Source organism: Lycorma delicatula, chromosome 10 (assembly GCF_047948215.1).
Source record: "Lycorma delicatula isolate Av1 chromosome 10, ASM4794821v1, whole genome shotgun sequence".
In the NCBI taxonomy this organism is placed as follows: Eukaryota; Metazoa; Arthropoda; class Insecta; order Hemiptera; family Fulgoridae; genus Lycorma; species Lycorma delicatula.
Genome location: NC_134464.1, coordinates 115902181 through 115924539, shown reverse-complemented (window position 1 = coordinate 115924539; position 22359 = coordinate 115902181). Strand labels below are relative to the sequence as shown.

The window sequence follows — 22359 nt, the reverse complement described above, 5'->3', positions numbered from 1 at the left end:
TTACATGACACATTAAATAACATTGACAAAGAGGTATTGAAATATCTCTCGCACTTCGCGTGATTGTTAAATTTTCTTGACTAGTAAGAGACAGTTTCATCTCTCGGCAACGAATACATTTATACTACTGAGAGATGAATTTTTCCTCATTTTTGCTTTTGGTAAGTTACGATTTTTGTCGTGGCAATGAACCTGTTAAAATAATTTTCAATAGCGACGATCTGAATAGTGAATTATACGTAATTTGTAGTAACATTATTTCATCTGCTTGTTTTTATATAATTAATCGTATAAAGACATGATCTGTAAAATGTATTATTTTACGTATAAGAAAAATAAAATTATGCATCGATCAGAATAAAAGTTTGATTTAATAATTTATCAGGTTTCATCCTCCACCAAAAGAAAATTCAATTTTTTACTTCTGTAACACGTTAAAGGATGTTTCTTACATACTGTACACAGTTATGTCCTCAAATCATAACCACCAGTAAAAAGGAATTGAAAACAAAAACCAGCAAGTAATCTTTTAGTCCAGATACATTGCTTAGCTTTAGATATTTTTTATTCACCCATAACTTGGACTTAAGTTTAATAAATATAAATTTATTGCATTAATAAGGAGAATTTAGACAATAAAATAACAACTTCAACACCCGTACAATAAAAAGAACTTTCAAATCACGGTGTATGCTATCATTAAGAAAACAGCCTACTATTTAAGGGAGTCAATAACAGTTTATTTTGTATAATTACACAGTTTTGTATGATATATTTCACTCCATTCGCTTCTGAGTGCTTTCATGTGTTCATTGTATCTTTGAAGGCTACATCCTGTTTTGTCCAATTTAGAACACTGTTCAGTAAAAGCATTTTAGTTTACATATTGCAGTGATGTTATACGTGCTTGTTTGATCATCTATTTTCTGTATTATAATGGTCTGCTACCTTAAATCAAGAAAACCCCCAATAATAGCTGACAATAATAATAAAGTACAAAAATAGCTGAAATTATTTGACATGATTTATCATTAAACATTATAACATTTTTATTACTCTCTTTGACAATTTCGGAGAAGAAAATCATTGTTAAATAATCATTTTGTTAGCAGGAGTTAGTTTTAATCAAGGACTCAATAAGGCAATTACACTACATTAAATTATATCAATATGAAAATAAAATTATATATATATATATATATATATATAGTATTTTCCTTGTTTGTCTGGTATCTAAGAGCTTTTTACGATCCTCTCAATATTTTTTTTAAACTCCGGGACCACCGTTATGTATTGCTTCAGAGGATGAGATGAATAATTTTTAGCGTGTGTGAAAAATGCCATGCCTAACCGAGATTCAAACCCGGGACCTTCGGATGAAAGGCCGAGACGCTACCATTCGCGCCACGGAGGCCGGCAAATTATTTTATGATCCCTGCTATCAATCAATGCCACTTTAAATATTCTGTACAATCAATGTACCGATAATTTCAACGTTTTTGAAAAACTCGCACTTAATTACAGCCTCCTTGCTTTAAAATTATCTCTTAAATTTTCCAGTATTAATTTTCTTTACTTTTTCTCTTCGCTCCAAATCATCTTCTTAATTCGTCTTCATTCATACTACTTGAACTGTTCAGCACACTCAACAATTTTCAGTTTATCACTTCCAAACATTATCCCCCCCATAGTAATTTACAAGTTTCTCTTTCACTTTTATTTAAATATACGATTCAAAAACTAACTGAACTTTTTTAACTACGCACCAACAGAGATATTTAGTGACGTGCAGCATTGTATTCCACATAACCTCCTTTATAACCTCATATTCTTGGATTGTTGATATCTCGTTTAGTTTTCGTGTTATTGTTGTTTGAGTGCAACAAGTTTAAGTGTTAGTAGCGATTTTTATAATGTGCGATATTTTGATGATTGAACTTTCATCTCAGCTGTAAACCCGGCTTTCATTTCCCGTTACGATCCTTTGCATGAATTCTTTTTCGTCATCAGCTTGTTGGAGGAGTTGCCGGCAATTGTCCACTCTATGTTCTTTCTGCTGTTCGGTCATCAAACGAGGAACAAACTTTGCTGCGACTCGATGCGTGTTCAATTTTCATCAAAATGTCACGGCACGATCCAATCGAGATGCTAACTCTTTCTGCAAGTTCTCTGGCAGTCAATCGGCGATTTGTACGCACCAGATCGTTGATTTTCTGAACGTATGTGTCATCGATTGAAGTCGAAGGCCTTTTTGATCGAAGAACATCCTCAGTCGACCGGCGACCGCTTTTAAATCGTGAAAACCATTCGCAGCATTGCGTACTATCCAGACCGTCATCTCTATAAGCTTGTTTCAAAATTTGAAAAGTTTAGAGTTAGAAACGTAAACCGGAACAAAGGAGTAATGTTTTGGTTTGCGTAATGAATTTATTTACTTATTTTTGCATTTTACGAGTAACAAAAAGCTTAATTTTACCAAAAGACAATTCAGCTTTTTTGGAATTTTTTTTTGTGCAACTCCAAGATAGAAAAGAGATCTTCAGTCGTTCCACAGGTGGTCACCGTCCTAGAGCCGCAGTAGCAGATTTCAAACTTTTTAAACGCCAAACTAAACCGAATTTATAAATGCAGGTTTTGTAATATTTACTTATAACAACATCTTCAGTGACACGACCGGACATCCTCAATAATTTCTAATGTTGTTCTTGCCCTGGTGTCAGCTGAAAACATTGCTGACAGTTAATCGCAGGAAGATCTGTTTTCACTTTAATATTCTTTAAAGTATTAGATTTAAATATTTTATATGTTCATTTAACATGTCTTTGTTATATGTTTTTATGTTTCATAATGTTTGAGCGTTTTAAGATACGGTCTTTTTTATGTACGAATAGAACACCAACATTTTTGTTATTGTCGATTGATTTTTGATTTGTAACTATAAAGGTGGTTAGCAAACATCGACTCGATGTTATATTTTTGATTGTAATTACTGCAGCATTTTTTTTTTTGTCAGAACATTGAACAATCAATCATATTTCAACAGTATTGTGATTGTATTTTTTATGAAAGTTTGTTTTGTATCTAATTTTAGAGGGTATTCTATATGCAGCTTTTTTAAATTTATATTTTTTCTAAAGAAAATCAGTCATAAATTTGAAAAAACTTTTTTCTATTTTCTAAGAAAATAGGGAACAAAAGTAATAATATTTAATAGATTTTGTTATCTATATTTGATTTTGTATTGCTATTAATAGAATTTTTTTTTGTTATTTTTTTAAATTTATGTTTTTAGGTTTATACATAACATTTTTTCTATCTCGAAAAACTTTTCAAAAATGTTGTATTTAATGACAATAATATTTGTAATTGCGATTCATTACAGTAAAAGATGCATTCAACCGTATAACTAATCATAATGAAACTATAGCCCTACACAACCATCTTCCCTTAAATTAATAATTAATCATAAACACTTGGTTTAGTTTTCTCAAGTAGCAACATACCCTGATGTCATTTATTCTGATATAATAGCAACCATAAATGTTTTACACTAATTAATTTAATTTAATAAAACTCTTTAACATTATACAGTAACTTACCTGTTGTTTAATGTACATTCAAGTTCTTCAGAAAGACAGTGTATATTAATTAATTAATTGTTCATTCATTAAGCATATTATTAACAAAATTTCTCATCGTTTAGGTAACTGATGGTTTTGTATAATTTATGAGTACGTTACGGTTAGTGTTTGTGTAATGCATACGTGAAGATGCTAGACTATAAATTATACCGATGTAGTGCACGTAACTACCACAGTACCGCACTTGACTTTGTTGCTACTCGTGTTAAATGATAGTATGTTCTTGAAACAAGAAGACGTGTGTGTCATATTTTGTTAACTATAATACATTTTCTTAACATGATGTTACGTAAGTGAAGAAAATTAAATTATAATTAGATAATTTTTCTCTTTCTTTTAATTTTTACTTTTTATTATTTTTTTTTTATTTCTGTTTACGATGCAATAATATTAAAATAAACTTTTCCTATGACAAATCAAATTTATAATAAAACACTTTTGAAAACTTATTTAAAAAGTTTTCAGTCATCTATAAAATTATCTTTAGTAACTGATGTTTATAGTTCTTTCACTGGTACAGATATAAAACAGTACATAAAAGATAAAAAGAAAGTCACATTATTATAAATAAAGAATTTAAAAGAATAGCTCATGAATTCAATAAGTTTCATATAATGCCTTCAGAACAAGAAAATTGAATTATCAATACTCACAGAACACCCGATTCGTTTGTCAAAATTTTATGGACTGTGGTACGGTTCAAATTCAGTTGTTCTGCAATAATTGTGACAATTAATCGTCGGTCGTACCGTATCGATACTCTTATTCGCACTTCATTATCGTTAATTTTTGACGTTAATGGTCTTCCAGAGCGTGGATCGTCCGCAACTGATTCCCGGCCATCTGAAAATGCTTTAAACCACCTAAAAACTTGCCAGAGCGTCATCTCCATATGCGATTTTCAATTCTGAAAAAGTTTCAGTAGCATTCTCGCCGAGTTTAACACAAAACCTTTTTGTACAACGTTGCTCGTAATTAGTAACACTCATTTCTGTAACGCACAAAAAAAACTCGTTTCACGATGATTGGATTCTTTCCAATCATTACATTTTCTATTACTTTTGTAATAATCGGTAGGAATCCGTTATTCAGGCCCGAAGGAACATTTTCATCTTTGTTCTTTATAGTGATTAAAGCTTTTTTATTACTTAAAGCTTTCGGTAACGGTAAATATGAAAGTTTTCCACCATAAAGGGGATCGAATTCGGATACCGAAAGATCCATCCTCAATATTCTGTTCATCAGCCAACCGTTACCCATTTCAGTTAACTTTTCTTAAGATCGTTAATTTTACCATGAAAATACGTCGCTATGAAAATACGCAACAAAAATTTCGTATTTATCATCTACGCATTTTTCCATTTCGACAGGAACAATAATATAATACTTAATATTATTTCCTTTATATTTTTTCCGTTTGAAATGTTTTATAGCATTGAATACCTTATTTTTCATAAACATTAAAAATTCGTAAATATCTATATGATTTTTATAGGTACCATTCCACAATTTTTTAAATACATCCATCTAAAGCTTGCAGTTTATTTTTAGTTGTATTGATATAAAACAACAAACCAGAGACAGATATTTTTTTTTTCTTCACTTTTTTAATTCAAAATACTGTTCTGTTAACGAGTATTATCGAAAGTGCTATTAATATATGAACTATTTTGTACAGAAAGTATTATTTTTTTCCTTATTGACCTTTGTAAAATGTTTTTTAGCGGTAGAAACAATGATAAGTTTATCATACTTACAGTTTAATTCGATATCAAATTCAGCATTAGTGTAATCTATATAAATAAAAATGTAAACTTTCGTTTGTTCAAAATGTTAAATCTCCGAAAGTTCTTCGCCGATTGCTTTGAAATTTTGACACAACGTTACATTCGAATACACGCGTGTTTCTATATATCTATTATTTATATACCTAAGATGTCACACCTGTGACAGGTAAAAACATGCTTTTTTTAAAAAAACAGCGCTATCTGTTGGACGTAAAAACAACACACGTTATACAAAATATTTTACGATTCCATTTCAATGTTTCCGATATATGTGTCGCTATAGACTAAAAACTACTGGATCGATTTACGCGCGGGGGAAAAGGGAGAACGGGAAAAATCTGAAAAGGGGGAAAAGGGAAGATGGAAAAAAGAAAAAAAGGCGAAAACGCGGAAAAGGAAAGATAAAGGGGAAAGGAGAAAAATGTAAAAGTGGAAAGGCTTAAGAGGAGGGGGAAGGGGAAATAAGGGAAAGAGAAATTTCTTGCTATTGTGCCCTACCTCTAACCTCCAGAGCAGGGTCACCAGGCTCAGCAACGCTGTCCCTGGTCCCCCCCACCCATGAAGCCAGGACTTGGTCTTAATTGCCTGCCTCTTATCAGACCCCCCAAGAGGTACCCAACCGGGTCTCAGTTTTAACAGTACAGCAGGAGGGTGACACAGTAACCATTTCGGATATTTGTTGGCAAACTGTGACAAAATAAGTCGCTAAAAATATAATTTGCAAAAAAAAAGTTAAACGTTTGACCTGAAAAAGATAAATTCTTCTTCTTAACAATGTTGATATTGAAATGAGTGTACATTTTAGCAAAATTTTCATGTAGCCTGCTGCTTGTGGCTGCAGACTACATGACTGCGGTCTGCTATAATACAAAATCAAACTTTCCAGTACTGGAAAATTTATGTTTGCACCCCTGCCGTGGTTTGAACGTTATTATTCAATATGAATTGCCAATCTCCAATAAATAATGATATTACCTTAGTCTTTCGTTTAGAAGATACTTGTTTTGAATTCCACTCTGATCAGGCATTTTTCTTATGCTAAAAAATTTCCATTGCATAATGCCATGCACAATCTTTGTACTTACACGGTGAATTAATAATAAAAATATTAAAAAATTTAAAGTAATTTTTATATTTTCTGATGACTTCCTCTTAAGAGCAGTCATTGCCTAAATTTTCATCAAATATATTTGCCAGTATACTTCCAAATATACTGCTTATTATTTTAAATCTTGATATGATACTTTTACAATATTTTACCTGAGAGGACAGCACAGTATTATTTTAAAAGCAATAGGAATGAAAAAACATTTCAGCCATATTATAAAAAATTTTCTCTTGAAAAAGGTTTTACTAATTAGTATCAGTAAGATATTTTGAAAAAAAAAATGTCAGTATTCTGAAACCTTGTTATTTAAATAATTAAGTGTAAAAGATTTTAGTACAACAGCTGGCAAATGTTCAGGTTTTGGGTAGTAAAATCAAATTTTTTGTAAAAGTTTCTGAAAGAATTCTTCATTGGTAAAAACAGATTTAAACAGTTTTGTGGTTATATCATCCATCATTGCAAAATTTATGTATAATTTAAAATTCTATAAAAATTAAAATTTTCAGTTATAAAAATGTTTAATTTATTTCTAGGTGAGACTGCTTGAATTTTTCTCTTTCAAGAAAAAAATAACTGAAATATACTGATTGCTTTTAACAACCAATATATTAAAGTTTAACAAACACAAAAATAATACAAAATATTACGTAATAATTTTTTAAAATATTTATTGGCATAAAACTACTATTATATTTACTAACCAATTAAGAATATCAAATTACATCTATTAAATATAAATAACTGACAATCTAATACATCTTTTTAAAGTGTTATTATTATCTTTTTCATTATTAAATCTCATTATTTAATTGCTATAAGCAAAATATATTTAAAAAAGCAATCAATAAATCTGTGTTGGATATTGGATACTTGAGCAGTAAAGGATTAATCAAGTATTATATATATTTATTAACAATGTAATCACATGTAATGTGCTTACAATTGTTGCAGTCGGTATGCTATATACATGTAATAGATTAATACTTAGATGTGAAGTTAAATCCTAGATTTACTGGAATAAGTTTGTACATTGTCAAAACTTAAATTCATCTTACAAAGTTACATTACTAAAATTAAACCAATATCAAATTATTTTAATTACAAATAATGTAGGTTCTTACCCACTTTTTCACACACTCACACATACTCACACTCACACACACACGCACACACACACACACACACACACACACACACACACACACACACACACACACACACACACACACACACTCTCTCTCTTTATGTTTTTAAGATAGAATGTGGTCTGTAGTGTATGAATGTTTGTTAGTAATCAAGAAACTTTAAAACTGGACTGACATACATAAAGACAGAAATGAAGCATTAGGGACAGCTTCTCTTTGATCTTTGTTGATTGTTCATGACGCTTATTGAAAATATGTTTTTAAAATGTTTGATATTTTTTTAAGTTTTTACAACTATTAATTAATATAAAAATATATTATTTAACAGAAGTATGAGGAAAAAAATATCTAAATGATTTGAAAAAAGGTTTAGTGAGGAATATTTTAACATCTTTATTTTATTATTTATAACATGAATTGCAAATTACTTTTGCAGACAAAATTCTTTCCACATTCCTAACAAATCCCTTTTATTTTTTTCTCTTGAATTGGGTCTTCAGTTCCTTATTTTACGTTTTCTTCTCCCAGACCACATTTTCCCTTTTCATCAGATGTTCTTTCATTATGGTCATTGCTAGATATGAAAAACACTTCCACATAAAAACACTAGTGTTTTAGAAGTGATTTGGTGCGATTATTCAAATCATCAAATTTTAACAAAAAAAATCATTTATGCATTTATTCCTGTGATGTTCAGGATAAAGTAAAATAAAACTACATGCTGTCTTTTGGTTGTTTTTGAAACAGAATAAATGGTACCCATTTTATCTAGTGTTCATATAACCTTTTGTTCCTTTGTAATCTGCTATAATGATTGGTTTTACGGTTTCAGTTTTGTCATACATAGACGAAGATGTGACTAACGTATTATTTATAGCTACAGAGCTATCTTTTGGTAAAAAAAAAGGAAATGGAAGTTTTGTAACATAAGAAAAATGCCATAGCAGAGTGGGATTTGAACCCAGGACCTTCTAAATGAAAGACTGAGACAATATCACTATTGAATGGATGTTGGCAATTCATATTGAATGATAACTTTCAAACCAGGGGTGCAAACATAAATTTTCCAGTACTGGAAGTTTGATTTTGTATTATTACAGATCGCAATTGTGCAGTCGCAGCCACAGGCAGCTGGCTACATGAAAATATTAAAAATGCACAATCATTGCAGTATCTACATTGTTAAGCAGAATTTATCTTTTTTAGGTGAAATGTTTAACTTTTTTTTAAAAATTAGGTTTTTAGCGACTTACTTTACCACTGTTTGCCCACAAATATCCAAAAGCAAGAACCCATTTTCATGTGGACTGATTTTTATAATTTAGGCTACATTTTTTATCAGCTTTAGATTAAAACAAATTTTGTGTGAAAGGACAATTTTTTATTTTTTTCAAAAAGCAGTACCAGAACACCGACACCAGTCAGTATACGTCTGTATCAAACTAAAGAAAATTTTATCGTGTAACGGATCTTTTGAGATTAATTAGTAACACCTTCTTAAATGTTTTACAGATAGCAGTATTGTTAATGGCTTCACCCCAAAAACATTAAGAGGCACTCTTTAAATGTGGGATCACCATTTCTCTTCCTTATAGAAAGATACTGTGATAACCTAACATTTTAGAGAAGTAATAAATGATATCTAATAATCTATAAGAGAATAAGTATATTTATTTTAATTTTTAAAGTAAACTTTAAAAATGGTCTTGCAAGTTACTACACAAACAGATTCTCCAGGAAATTAATACAAGTGCCAGAACTAACATGCCATAAATTTAATAACTCATGAATCTCAAAAGAATAACTATGATATTTTACATATCATAGGTAACTATCACATACAGGTAATTATTACATTATCAGGTAATAAAACTTGAGAGGAATGTATAAATAAAAAACAAGTTTGGTTGAGAAAGAATACAAAGAACATTTTAATGTTCAACTCAAAAATTAAGAGAAAATAAAAAGCTAGCTAGAGGCAATAAAAGAATTGGAACAAAAAAATTTTAAGCAGAATATTAATTAAAGAAGAAAGATTAAAATGTTACAATTTATTTATGACATTATTCTTTTATGTGAAACTAAAAGAAAAGTAGAAGAAATGGTATGGATACATTGATCGAAGAGAAACATAATTTGAGAATTAAATTCTCAATTTAAATTCTGAAACGTAGCGTTATAGAATAAAATTGTTAAAATTTAGGTAGCTAGAGAAAATTGAGAATGAAGAGGTTTTTAAGATGAATCAGTAAAAATCTGACGTTTGTAGCAAATTATACCAAAAAATAACTAGATTGATCAATCATACATCGTTCATTCTTAGTTACTTTAGCAATGGAAGCACCACAAAAGGCGGATAAGTGAAGATTTCGAGAGTAACAAAAAACTGTAAATGAAGATATTAACATAAAACGGAATGGGAAATAATGGAGAAAAATAAATTAATGTTGACTTGATTCATTACAAAGATTATTTTTCTCAAGCTTGAAAGATGATTGAAAAATAGTTTTATTAACTAATCTTTTTTTGATGGACATAATCTAATCGTCCAAAATCATTATCCATTAAAAAATGTAAATGAATAATCATTTGATAAGGAAAATGTTTTAATTATTAACAGCCCTGATTATATAAAGCTGAGCGAAACCGTTTTTCTACACGATTGCCCAAAAAGGAGTGTAATGTACTTAGGGTGTACGTATGGTCCACTGTAGCAGCTCAATGGCTGAACCAAATAAGATGTATGACCACATGTTGAAATCCTGGAGTGTCATAGGTTATTTAAATATGTATATATGGGTGTAGCAGTGAAGATTTGCCGGTTGAAGAATAAACTTTAATGAATAGCGAATTGTGAGCCTTTATCACTGTGTAAGCTGGGTTTGAACTGATTGATTCAAATCAATCGAATGAATAATATTACAAAAATAATAGAATTAATTTTTTGTTAAATAAAACAAAATAAATTAAACATTTTTTTGCTTAATAATAATGGGTTTCCCATGGGTGCTGTGCGTGAGGCTAGATTGGTGAGGTGATGCGAACACCTCATTTGAGGCTACACCAATCATCACCATCAACTGGGTAACAAACAGGATGTCCCTTGCACAGGGTGCAATGGGGTGCTCTTATAATATCACTGCAAACAATCATTTGCTTTTCAAAATTCGAATGGGGTATTTGTTAGTAGATTGAAGGCTAACTTTTACATGCATCAAGTACACTCTTGCTCTAACAAATAATGGTGTTATTATATCTTGCAACCAATTATCCGATTTTCAAAATTCAAACGGGATATTTGCTAGTATAATACAAAACCATGATGGAACCAAACCAGAACAAAAATTAACTGATACACTTAGTAATGGACTTTATTTATTGCTGCACAGCATATGAATGTAGTGTTTACAAAGCTACATCTGTTACTAGAAATTAATGTGAAAGCATGTATTATTAGATAAAACCTATGAAAAATTAAAATATTTTTAATTTACATTTAGAAGATATTCACCACAATTTATACTCCGAAAAAGAGTGTAATGTATTTAGGGTATATGAATGTAATATGTTTTCATCCTCAAAGTCCCACTGTATTCGTCAATGCGGTGAGAGCTTGGATGTGGAGGTCGCAGCCCACAGGTCAATTACAGGGGTATGAAAAAGGACCTGGCAGCCCACCCTATTATTCTTGCCAAGAAAATTCTTTGGAAGGTACTTCAACAATTTCAAATATGGTATGGAGTGGTAGGACCCCTAGGCCACGTAGTACCAAACAAGAAACTGGAAAAGGGTGTCAGTTTTCCACCAGAACCCATTTAGGAATTTATGATGGGGGTGGGCCCTGGGCACTCAAAAGTTGATGTAGCCCATGGAGAATGTAGAGACCTGAGCCAAAAGAAAATCAAAATGATTTCAACATGGAATGTCACAAGGAAAATTAGACATTGTGAAATCAGAAATGAACTACTTAATGTCAGTCTACTTTGTGTGAGTGAACTACACTGGATAGACAATGGCCATTTTAATTCTGAAACTTCATTATCTACTATTCTGGTCATGACAGCATCAGAAGAAATAGTGTGGCCTTCAACATGGATAAGCTCACAGTTCGTGCTGTGGAAAGTTACAAAATAGTTAATGACTGGATTATACCATTCGAATCCGGGGTAGCCAATGAACATAACTGTTGTGCAAGTGCACAACAGTAGCTTCATCCACAGCTACTGACGAACATGAAATTGAAGATTTTCATGCAAAAATACATGAAGCACTGAACAGGTGCCTAAAAGGGACATGATATACATTATTGGGGATTTTAATGCCAAAGTTGGAACCCAACAAGAACATGGCATTAGTATGTGGTTAGGGTTAAGTGAGTGAATTGAAGCTGGCAACAGATTGGTCCAGTTCTGCCAAGAACACAAATTGTCAATCACCATCTGTGAGCAGCCAAAACAGTTTTTATACACCTGGACATTCTCAGATGGCATATACTGTAATCAGATTGATTTCATTTTATGCAGTCAGCAATAGCAGAGCTCTGTTCTAGCAGTAAAAACATTCCCTGAAGCAAATTGCGGATCTGATCATGAGCTATTGTTGGCCAAATTGAAAGTGAGATTATGTAATAGCAAGAAAAATGCTCTTCCAAAGAGGTTTGATGTCACCAAAATTCCACCAACATATGGCACAGAAGTGAAGAACAAGTTCGAGCTGCTTAATACTGATGAGAAGCTACCTGAGGGGTTATGGGAAGAATTCCAATCTAATATCATAGAAACTACTCTAGAACATATACCATACAAAAAGTGGAAAAATAGATTCAAATGGTTGACATCCAACACCATTAAAATTGCTGAAGAATGAAGAGCCGCAAAAGCTGTTAGGCAATAGAGATGAATTCAGGAGGCTAAAAGGTGATTTTCAAGTAAGACAAATCAAAAACTCTTTCACTGCTCGCAAAGTGACGATCAAAGATAAGAACGGGAAAGTTTTGACTGAGCAAGCCAATATCAAAGACCAATGGTGACAGCATGTAGAAGAATTATATGCAAATACTAATATGCCTTAGTTACCAGCTAAAAATGCCCCATATGAATTGGAATCACCAATATTAGAAGAAGTGATTTGGGCTCTGAAACAGCTCCCAAATAACAAGGCTCCCCCGGTACAGACACTATTCCGGTAGAACTGTTCAGACCTATTCCACCAGCTGTAACCATAGCATTATGTAAAAAATTCTGGGAAACTGGTACATGACCAACAGATTGGAAAAGATCTGTTTTTATCCCATTACTAAAGAAAGGTGACGCTTGTGTTTGTTCTAACTACTGGACTATAGCCTTGATCTCATGCAAGTAAGATATTATTGAAGATCATCAAGGACCATCTCAAATCTAACATTGATGCTCAGCTATCAGATGTCCAAACTCGTTTTCGATGTGGTTGTGGCACTCATGACCACATTGCGAATTTGCGTTGGATTCTGGAGAAGACCCACGAATATCAAAAGGCCATTTATCTATGCTTTTTTTTTATTATTCCAAAGCATTTGATTGTGTTGATCACAAAAAGCTGTGGGGCGCCTTACATGAACTGAGAGTGCCATCACACTTAACTTACCTCATCAGATTATTATATACCAAACAGGAGGCCACAGTTCATGTTGGGTTTCAATAAACCACACATCCCAGAAATGGTTGGCCTGAGACTGTACAAGGCTATACTTCATTTACACTCATACATATCATCCTCACTCATTCTCCAAAGTAATACCTGATGGTATTTCCCAGAGGCTAAACAGAAAAAAAGGAAGGAGGCCACAGTTTGAACAGTATATGGAGACACTGATTGGTTCAAAGTTGGCGAACCAACTGAGTTAGACAGGGTTTCATCTTATCGCCCTTTCTCTTCAGTATTTATGCAGAGTTAATTGTGTGGAAGTTAAACTTGAAAGAATCTAAGATCAGAGTCAAAATTGGAGGTTGTGACATCAATAATCACCATTATGCAGATGACACAATGCTTCTAGCTGAATCAGAGCATGATCTGGAGATATTGATAAAAATATTGAAGGAAGAAAGTGAAAAACGGGCGTACACCTCAATATCAAAAATACCAAAATCAAGAAATTACTGGCAAAAACATCAAAGTCACGATTAACAATGAGGACGTTGAGTGCATTAATGATTTAATCTTTCTTGGATCCGTGATCACTCGATATGGTGGGTGCAGCCCAGAAATCAGACGGCGAATATCATTGGGTCAGAAGGCAATGTTAAGCATGAACCGAATCTGGAAAAATAAAGATACTAACCTTGGCACTAAGTGCTGGCTAGTCCATGCCATCATCTTCCACACAACAATCTATAGGTGTGAAAGTAGGACCATGAAGAGGGAAGATGGAAGAAGAATTGATACTTTCGAACTGTAGTGCTGAAAAAGAATGTTGCGAATACCATGGACAGCCAAAATTACCAACAGAACAGTTTTGGAGCAGGTCAAATCAGTCATATCCCGTGAAGGCAAAATACTTCTGGCTCAATCTCTCGTACTTCAGGCATGTCATGCGATCAAATTTGTTAGAAAAATCAATGATGCTTGGCACGGTCAACGGCAAAAGGAAACCTGGTCGCCAAAGAACCCCTTGGCTTGATACCATCAAAGCTGACATAGCATAGCCATGAAACAACTGAAGGAAGCAGTCAGTGACAGAAACGAATGGAGAAAACTTGTCCATAGAATGGACACGAGAATGGACATTGTCCAGGGTCGGACACGACTTAACGGATAACAACTACTATAGGAATGTTTGTTTTTTGTTCCATCGTAGCAGTTCAACAGTTGAATTATTTTATATTAATGAGCAATGCTTTTATTGGCAGCCGTTTTTCTAACTTTTAATGTTCATTGTTTACTTTTATTTTTAGTTCAGGACAGCTACTAGTAAGTAACGTTTTAATTAAAGCGCTAGTTTTGGTTTTCAGTGTTCCAGATATCTTGTTCAATACACAAAAAAAATACGCTTTTATATCTTACTCTATAAAAATAATTAGTATTTGATAGGTATTATATTGTAGGTATAAAAATTATTCGTACAATTTTTTTTTTTTAACCAAAAACACACTTAAAAAATTTTTTCTTCTGTGCCCTATTCACCGACGACACCAGATGTTTTGTTTGTGTTTCTGTTTGAATGTTGAAAAGGTTTATTGAAAAATAAACCCAGTGTGGTTTTAATCTAATACGACCAGTTTTCATTGTGTTATATTTATTCTTTTTTTAAGAATATGCTGAAATTTTTTCTGCTGAAGATTATTGCATACAGGTAGTGAAAGTCTTACGAATAACTGTTGACGTTTGTACTGATTTCGTACTTGTTTTGGCGCTAAATCATAATTTCTCATTCACAATAATTAATAAGTTAATATAAGTATACCTTAAATAAACTTTATTGTTATGCAGCATGAAGTTCATTATGAATCTTATCGTACATACTTCATTTCAATACTGTTGTATATTTATTGGATAAATATCTTACTTTAATTTAAGGTTATGTTGTATGTACTGGTGACATTTTACAAAATTAATTTGTTATTCATAACAGTTACACGGTTGAATTATATAATTTCCTATAATAGCTCAAAATCTCGTTGAATTACGTACTAGTATGCATTGTTTTTAAAATCATTTAAATTCCTCAAGTCTAAAAGTAATTTTCTGAGATAAAAACTTTCTAACATTCTAAACTTTGATTACCTTACTGGTCTTAATTTTAATTGTTCATCTGCCTTTAATTGTACAAATAATGTTCAGGCTTACTTTTTATTTACTAACAGTATCAGTCAATTTAATGTGTATGGGAAGAAAAAGGTTTTTTAGAATATGCCTACTTGTGGTGAAATTGTTGAAATCCATATTATATATTATTATGTATCACTCTAAATTTAGATTTCTGTAGTGGAAATATCTTTGTATTTTCTTGGTTAGATTTCCTGCTTAAGATTTGTCGGTTTTTTTTCACTTAATACAGACCCTTATTTACACAAAATCATGAAGAATTGCTCATTTAAAAATCATTGATTCTAATAATGTATTATATTCCATATGCTAATATGTTAATAGCACCTTGACCTTGATAGAAAAAGATACAATAATTATTTTTTTAAATATCCTAAATAACATCATGTCGGTTCCTGACTAATATTATAAATGTAATAAGATCTTATTCATTTTAACTGCTCTGAGGGACATGTATCATTTTGAGCAAGCTTAATAAATAGAAGGAGGTTCTGCATTTTTTTATTTTTGTGTTGAAGTTTTATAACGAAATTTATAAATTAGGAGCGAGTTTTTATTTTGTAAACCAAACTCCTTTGACTGTCTTGTCATAAGTTTCTCCCAGACATCATTTGGATATTTTTTAACAAAAAATTAAGTAACACAAACAGTTATTCGTATTAATCTTCAATACATATTTAATATAGCTTTAATTCAATATCACAATACTAAGAGATTGTTATCACAATCTCTTAGTATTGTGATAACAAGATTTGTTATCACAATCTCTTTGTATTGAATTATTATAGAATACTGACATAAAACTCGAAATTGTTCTTATTTTATCTTTTAATATGTACATTGGCATCTGCTTAACTACTGAACAAGATGTTCTTATATACAAAGTATTTCCACACAATACCTAAAAAAAATTAGGTAATTTTAAAGTAAAATAGTAATACATGTTTCTACATTGCAGATTGCGATGATTAACTCTTGTTAATAGATAGTTATTTAAGAGTCATTTCCCAGTTTCCTTAAATTATTTTTTTTAAATATTGTAGTTAATAGCTTCTCATGTTTTCCTTTTCCTCCAAATTCCATCTTCTTTGCTTTGGATATCATTGTTTTGAAGGCTGACTAGACTTAACAATTATTTTTAAATAGATTTTTTTAAATAAAGTGATAAAAATACGTGTAACAAAATGATAAGATAATACTATTCAAGTGATTAAATTTTATTTTTGAAGCCAGTACCAATTAAAATGTAAGTTATTGGTAGCTGTTAGTTTTTGATTTGGTATAGGTTTCACAAAAAAGTACAAATTTAAAGCAGAATTGAATGTTTTATATTACTTTTAGAACATTTTTGAAGATAGTTTTTTTATTTGTTAAAGTTTATTTTCTTTCTTTAATTAAAAGTTTTATTTTTATCGTTGAAATTTCATTTATTTATTAGTAGGGTTTTGTATTTATCCTTACTATTCACTTGATCTCCTCCTACTGAATAATATCGGTTAACTATAAAAATAAATGCATATCAGTTTTTAGATTTCAATTTTTGAACATTTCTGTTTATAATTTTATCTATACTTAGTAATATATAAAAAAGAAGTTTGCTAAACACTAATTGAAATAAATTGAAAAATTCCAAAAATTAGAAATGCTGTAAAATTATTTAAAAATGTTTTAAATCATTTGCTGTAAAATTATTTAAAAATGTTTTAAATCATTTGTTAGTCATAATCAATAGAGATTCGGAAAAAGTATAAATAATTAAATAGGTTAAAAAAATAAATAAATGAAAATGGAGAAAATACAATAAATATTGATTAACATGTAGACAATACTTATAAAACATTAAAAAATTAGTATTTCCATCAATATTTATTAACTAAGAAAAAATATTAACAACTATTGGCAAAAAAAGGATGATGGTTTTTGGTGATTTCAGGTACTGCCGGTACTGCTAATAGAGTTTAAAATGTTAGTTTTAGATTACACTCAAGTACACTTGAGTGTAGTAGGGATTTGTTCATTCTTAATAAACTTTGCCTACAATGAATGTGTATAATACTTTAAATTCAAAACGACTGTCATTTTTATAAATTAAGTATCAACGCATTGTATATTTACTAGAAACATAGTATAAGTTGTTAGAAACATAATGATATTTAATATTCATAAACCTTCTTCAGCCATTTCCAGCATAAAAAATCCTGCTCCAGTATAAAAAAATCCCGCTATCAGTCATTATATATATTTCTTTATATTTTTTATTCATAATAAAAGTATTTATTTCATCAATCTATTGTTGTTACAAAATAATTTTATAAATTTTTACTACACTGTGAGGTTGTTCCTGGTCAGACTTTTTAATTACTTAACATTCTGCTTGTTTTTATTATTAATTTTTTAAAATTATGTTTCAGGAAGTAAAATGAATAATAATATAGCAAGAAAAATAAATGAACAAATTAATAGCATTAATGATGGTAATATTGTTGCTGAAAGTACATTATTTGATTACAATAGAACTGTACCTCCTGTTAAAATTCAGAGACATTTTATATCTTCTGCAAAAGAAGATTCAACAGTATCATTATCTGCTTACCAGATTAGCAGAGAACGTTTTGTTAGTGGTTCTTCCATTGAAATACCTAAATTAGTTAATGAAAAGACAATAATTGATTCTGAATGTGCAACTTATAAGAAAAAAGTTTGTGGGTAAGATTTACTTTTGAAACATTGAAATTAAGCATTCAGTTAGTTGAATGTTGATTGTAACTATAAATAAATGTTAAAAAATGTTTATTAAGTTGTATTTCAGTTACGCGATTTATTATTGATTTTATTCTTCAACCATTTGGCTGACTGATGTGAAATTTTATTTAACTGCATTATTTAGTATAACCGAAAAATTGTATTGACGTAACATTACAAAAAATGCTTGTAAAATAAGATTGTCATTTTATCTTAAGCCATCTGACTTTAGGGTTGCTAGGAAGACTGTGAAATGATGTGATTTTTCTTTTTGTTGCCTTCATTAATTCAAAAATATTAGATAATTGTAAAAATATTGTAGATTTTAAGACATACAGAAAGTTACTGAGAATACAGAATTAGTTATATAATAAAACAAATAGTTTTAGTGTAGTTCAGGAAGATTAAAAGGTAAGGACAGATTTTGAATGAAACCCCTGTAAAAAAGTAGTATTCAATCTAGAAATTAATTGGCTATTAATTTGGTACTACATAATTCAGCGTTTCTCAACTTTTCAGTATTTACGACTCAATTTTCAATCATCATTTTCATCACCCCCCCCATATTTTGATTTTGATGCTAAAGCTACACTACAAAAAATGCTAAAGCTACCTTAATTACTTTTTTTTTTGTCTTCAGTCATTTGACTGGTTTGATGCAGCTCTCCAAGATTCCCTATCTAGTGCTAGTCGTTTCATTTCAGTATACCCTCTACATCCCACATCCGTAACAATTTGTTTTACATATTCCAAACGTGGCCTGCCTACACAATTTTTCCCTTCTACCTGTCCTTCCAATATTAAAGCGACTATTCCAGGATGCCTTAGTATGTGGCCTATAAGTCTGTCTCTTCTTTTAACTATATTTTTCCAAATGCTTCTTTCTTTCTATTTGCCGCAATACCTCTTCATTTCTCACTTTATCCACCCATCTGATTTTTAACATTCTCCTATAGCACCGCATTTCAAAAGCTTCTAATCTTTTCTTCTCAGATATTCCGATTGTCCAAGTTTCACTTCCAGTATAAAGCGACACTCCAAACATACACTTTCAAAAATCTTTTCCTGACATTTAAATTAATTTTTGATGTAAACAAATTATATTTCATACTGAAGGCTCGTTTAGCTTGTGCTATTCAGCATTTTATATCGCTCCTGCTTCGTCCATCTTTAGTAATTCTACTTCCCAAATAACAAAATTCTTCTACCTCCATAATCTTTTCTCCTCCTATTTTCACATTCAGTGGTCCAGCTGCATTATTTCTACTGCATTTCATTACTTTTGTTTTGTTCTTGTTTATTTTCATGCGATAATTCTTGCGTAGGACTTCATCTATGCCGTTCATTGTTTCTTCTAAAAACTTTTTACTTTCGGCTAGAATTACTATATCATCAGCAAATCGTAGCATCTTTATCTTTTCACCTTGTACTGTTACTCTGAATCTAAATTGTTCTTTAACATCATTAACTGCTAGTTCCATGTAAAGATTAAAAACTAACGGAGATAGGGAACATCCTTGTCGGACTCCCTTTCTTATTACGGCTTCTTTCTTATGTTCTTCAATTGTTACTGTTGCTGTTTGGTTTCTGTACATGTTAGCAATTGTTCTTCTATCTCTGTATTTGAACCCTAATTTTTTTAAAATGCTGAACATTTTATTCCAGTCTACTTTATCAAATGCCTTTTCTAGATCTATAAACGCCAAGTATGTTGGTTTGTTTTTCTTTAATCTTCCTTCTACTATTAATCTGAGGCCTAAAATTGCTTCCCTTGTCCCTATACTTTTCCTGAAACCAAATTGGTCTTCTCCTAACACTTCTTCCACTCTCCTCTCAATTCTTCTGTATAAAATTCTAGTTAAGATTTTTGATGCATGACTAGTTAAACTAATTGTTCTGCATTCTTCACATTTATCTGCCCCTGCTTTCTTTGGTATCATGACTATAACACTTTTTTTGAAGTCTGACGGAAATTCCCCTTTTTCATAAATATTACACACCAGTTTGTATAATCTATCAATCGCTTCCTCACCTGCACTGCGCAGTAATTCTACAGGTATTCCGTCTATTCCAGGAGCCTTTCTGCCATTTAAATCTTTTAATGCTCTCTTAAATTCAGATCTCAGTATTGTTTCTCCCATTTCATCCTCCTCAACTTCCTCTTCTTCCTCTATAACACCATTTTCTAATTCATTTCCTCCGTATAACTCTTCAATATATTCCACTCATCTATCGACTTTACCTTTCGTATTATATGTCGGTGTACCATCTTTGTTTAACACATTATTAGATTTTAATTTATGTACCCCAAAATTTTCCTTAACTTTCCTGTATGCTCCGTCTATTTTACCAATGTTCATTTCTCTTTCCACTTCTGAACACTTTTCTTTAATCAACTCTTCTTTCGCCAGTTTGCACTTACTGTTTATAGCATTTCTTAATTGCCAATAGTTCCTTTTACTTTCTTCATCACTAGCATTCTTATATTTTCTACGTTCATCCATCAGATGCAATATATCGTCTGAAACCCAAGGTTTTCTACCAGTTCTCTTTATTCCGCCTAAGTTTGCTTCTGCTGATTTAAGAATTTCCTTTTTAACATTCTCCCATTCTTCTTCTACATTTTCTACCTTATCTTTTTTACTCAGACCTCTTGCGATGTCCTCCTCAAAAATCTTCTTTACCTCCTCTTCCTCAAGCTTCTCTAAATTCCACCGATTCATCTGACACCTTTTCTTCAGGTTTTTAAACCCCAAATCTCTCAAATTTAGCAATAGTGAAACATTGCCGGGTCAGATAGTATATATATAAATATAGTAGTGTCTGTGTCTGTTGCACTTTCATGCAAAAACTACTTCACCGATTGAGCTGAAATTTTACACGAACATAATTTTTATACCTGGAAATAACACAGGATTATTGCCGTTACGAATTGTTTTTCAAAATTTTAGCCGTTTTAATGGCTTATTATAATAACCGGATTATTTTCATTTCCGATACTGAACTTTACTATGGCCAAACTTTTGGTCAAATCGAATTCAGAGACCACTTGCAGTATTTGAAATTAAAAAGTTTCTACAAAAAATGACTTGTTTTTATATCGATATCTCTTTCGGTTATCGAAATAAGAAGATTTAATGGTGCGCGACTGTGTACTGCTCAACCTACACAACCATTGTTACTGTTACTCTCTGTGATACGCTACTGGCTTTATCTACCTCCGGTTACTTGATTAAAAAACATTTGATAAAGAAATAACAAAAAACTAATAAATAAAAATTAGAAACGAATTACTATCACCTCCTCATGATGTTTGTCGAGTTACGCTACAAACCTAAATACGGAAAACAAGTAACGTACTATAACAACTATTTTTAAGATGTGGGCCGACTATTCTGAAACTCGCACGTCGGAATATACACTGCTAAATTGCGTCGGAATATACACTGACTGTGCTCGTTCAATGTCTGGAAAAGTATACGAGCACTTGTGAAACAAAAATCTCCTCAGTGTGTCTTGGCACATTGCATGATCTACAGTGAAGCTCTGGCTTTCAAAGAAATGAATTCTGGTTTGAATATTGTACTAATGACGGTTGTAACCATAGTAAATTAAGTAAAAATAAAATCAAGAATCTTTTCTGCACTTTGTAAAGACATGGGTGCAGTAAGTTACTCTTTTCTTTTTCTGTTTAGCCTCTGGAAGCTTGTACAGTGTCAGGTCAACCATTCCTGAGATTTTAATTGAAACCCAACTATCAAAGGTAACCACAATCTAGTATTCAAATCCTACAAAAGTAACTGCTTTACTAAGATTTGAACCTTAGAATTCTCGTCTTCAAAATCAGCTGATTTGCGATGATGAGTTCATCAACCCAGTGGGTTTGGTTTGGTGGGTGTAGTACATTCAGCATTGCTATTTTATTGAGAGGCAAGATTGTTATCCCGTAAGAAATTTTTTCAACATTTTTTCATTATGTATTAGAGATGAAATTGCCATTATTCTAGAAGAGGAAAACCAACCAGTAGCCAAGAAGTTTCGAGAATTGAGAATTGATGGAGTTGAGCTACTTGGTCAACATATTCAAGAAATTCCTTGAATCTTCCGTATACCTTGAATTTTCAACTTCAAGGAGC

The 22359-nt window shown here is 31.3% G+C and overlaps 1 protein-coding gene across 4 annotated transcripts in view; it reads left to right on the top strand.

The window, feature by feature from the left end:
* The first annotated feature begins 3840 nt into the window (after positions 1-3840).
* LOC142331520 (uncharacterized) overlaps positions 3841-22359 on the top strand; it is a 78512-nt gene continuing 59993 nt past the window's right edge. For 3 of the 4 annotated variants that reach the window (XM_075377491.1, XM_075377494.1, XM_075377493.1), the window contains exons 1-2: positions 3841-3930; positions 17893-18187. In XM_075377491.1, coding sequence (XP_075233606.1) covers positions 3921-3930; positions 17893-18187 — 305 coding nt within the window. In that variant the 5' untranslated portion in view covers positions 3841-3920. Of the gene's footprint in view, positions 3931-14839; positions 15009-17892; positions 18188-22359 lie in introns of those variants that run through there. The other variant, XM_075377492.1, reaches the window with a different exon arrangement.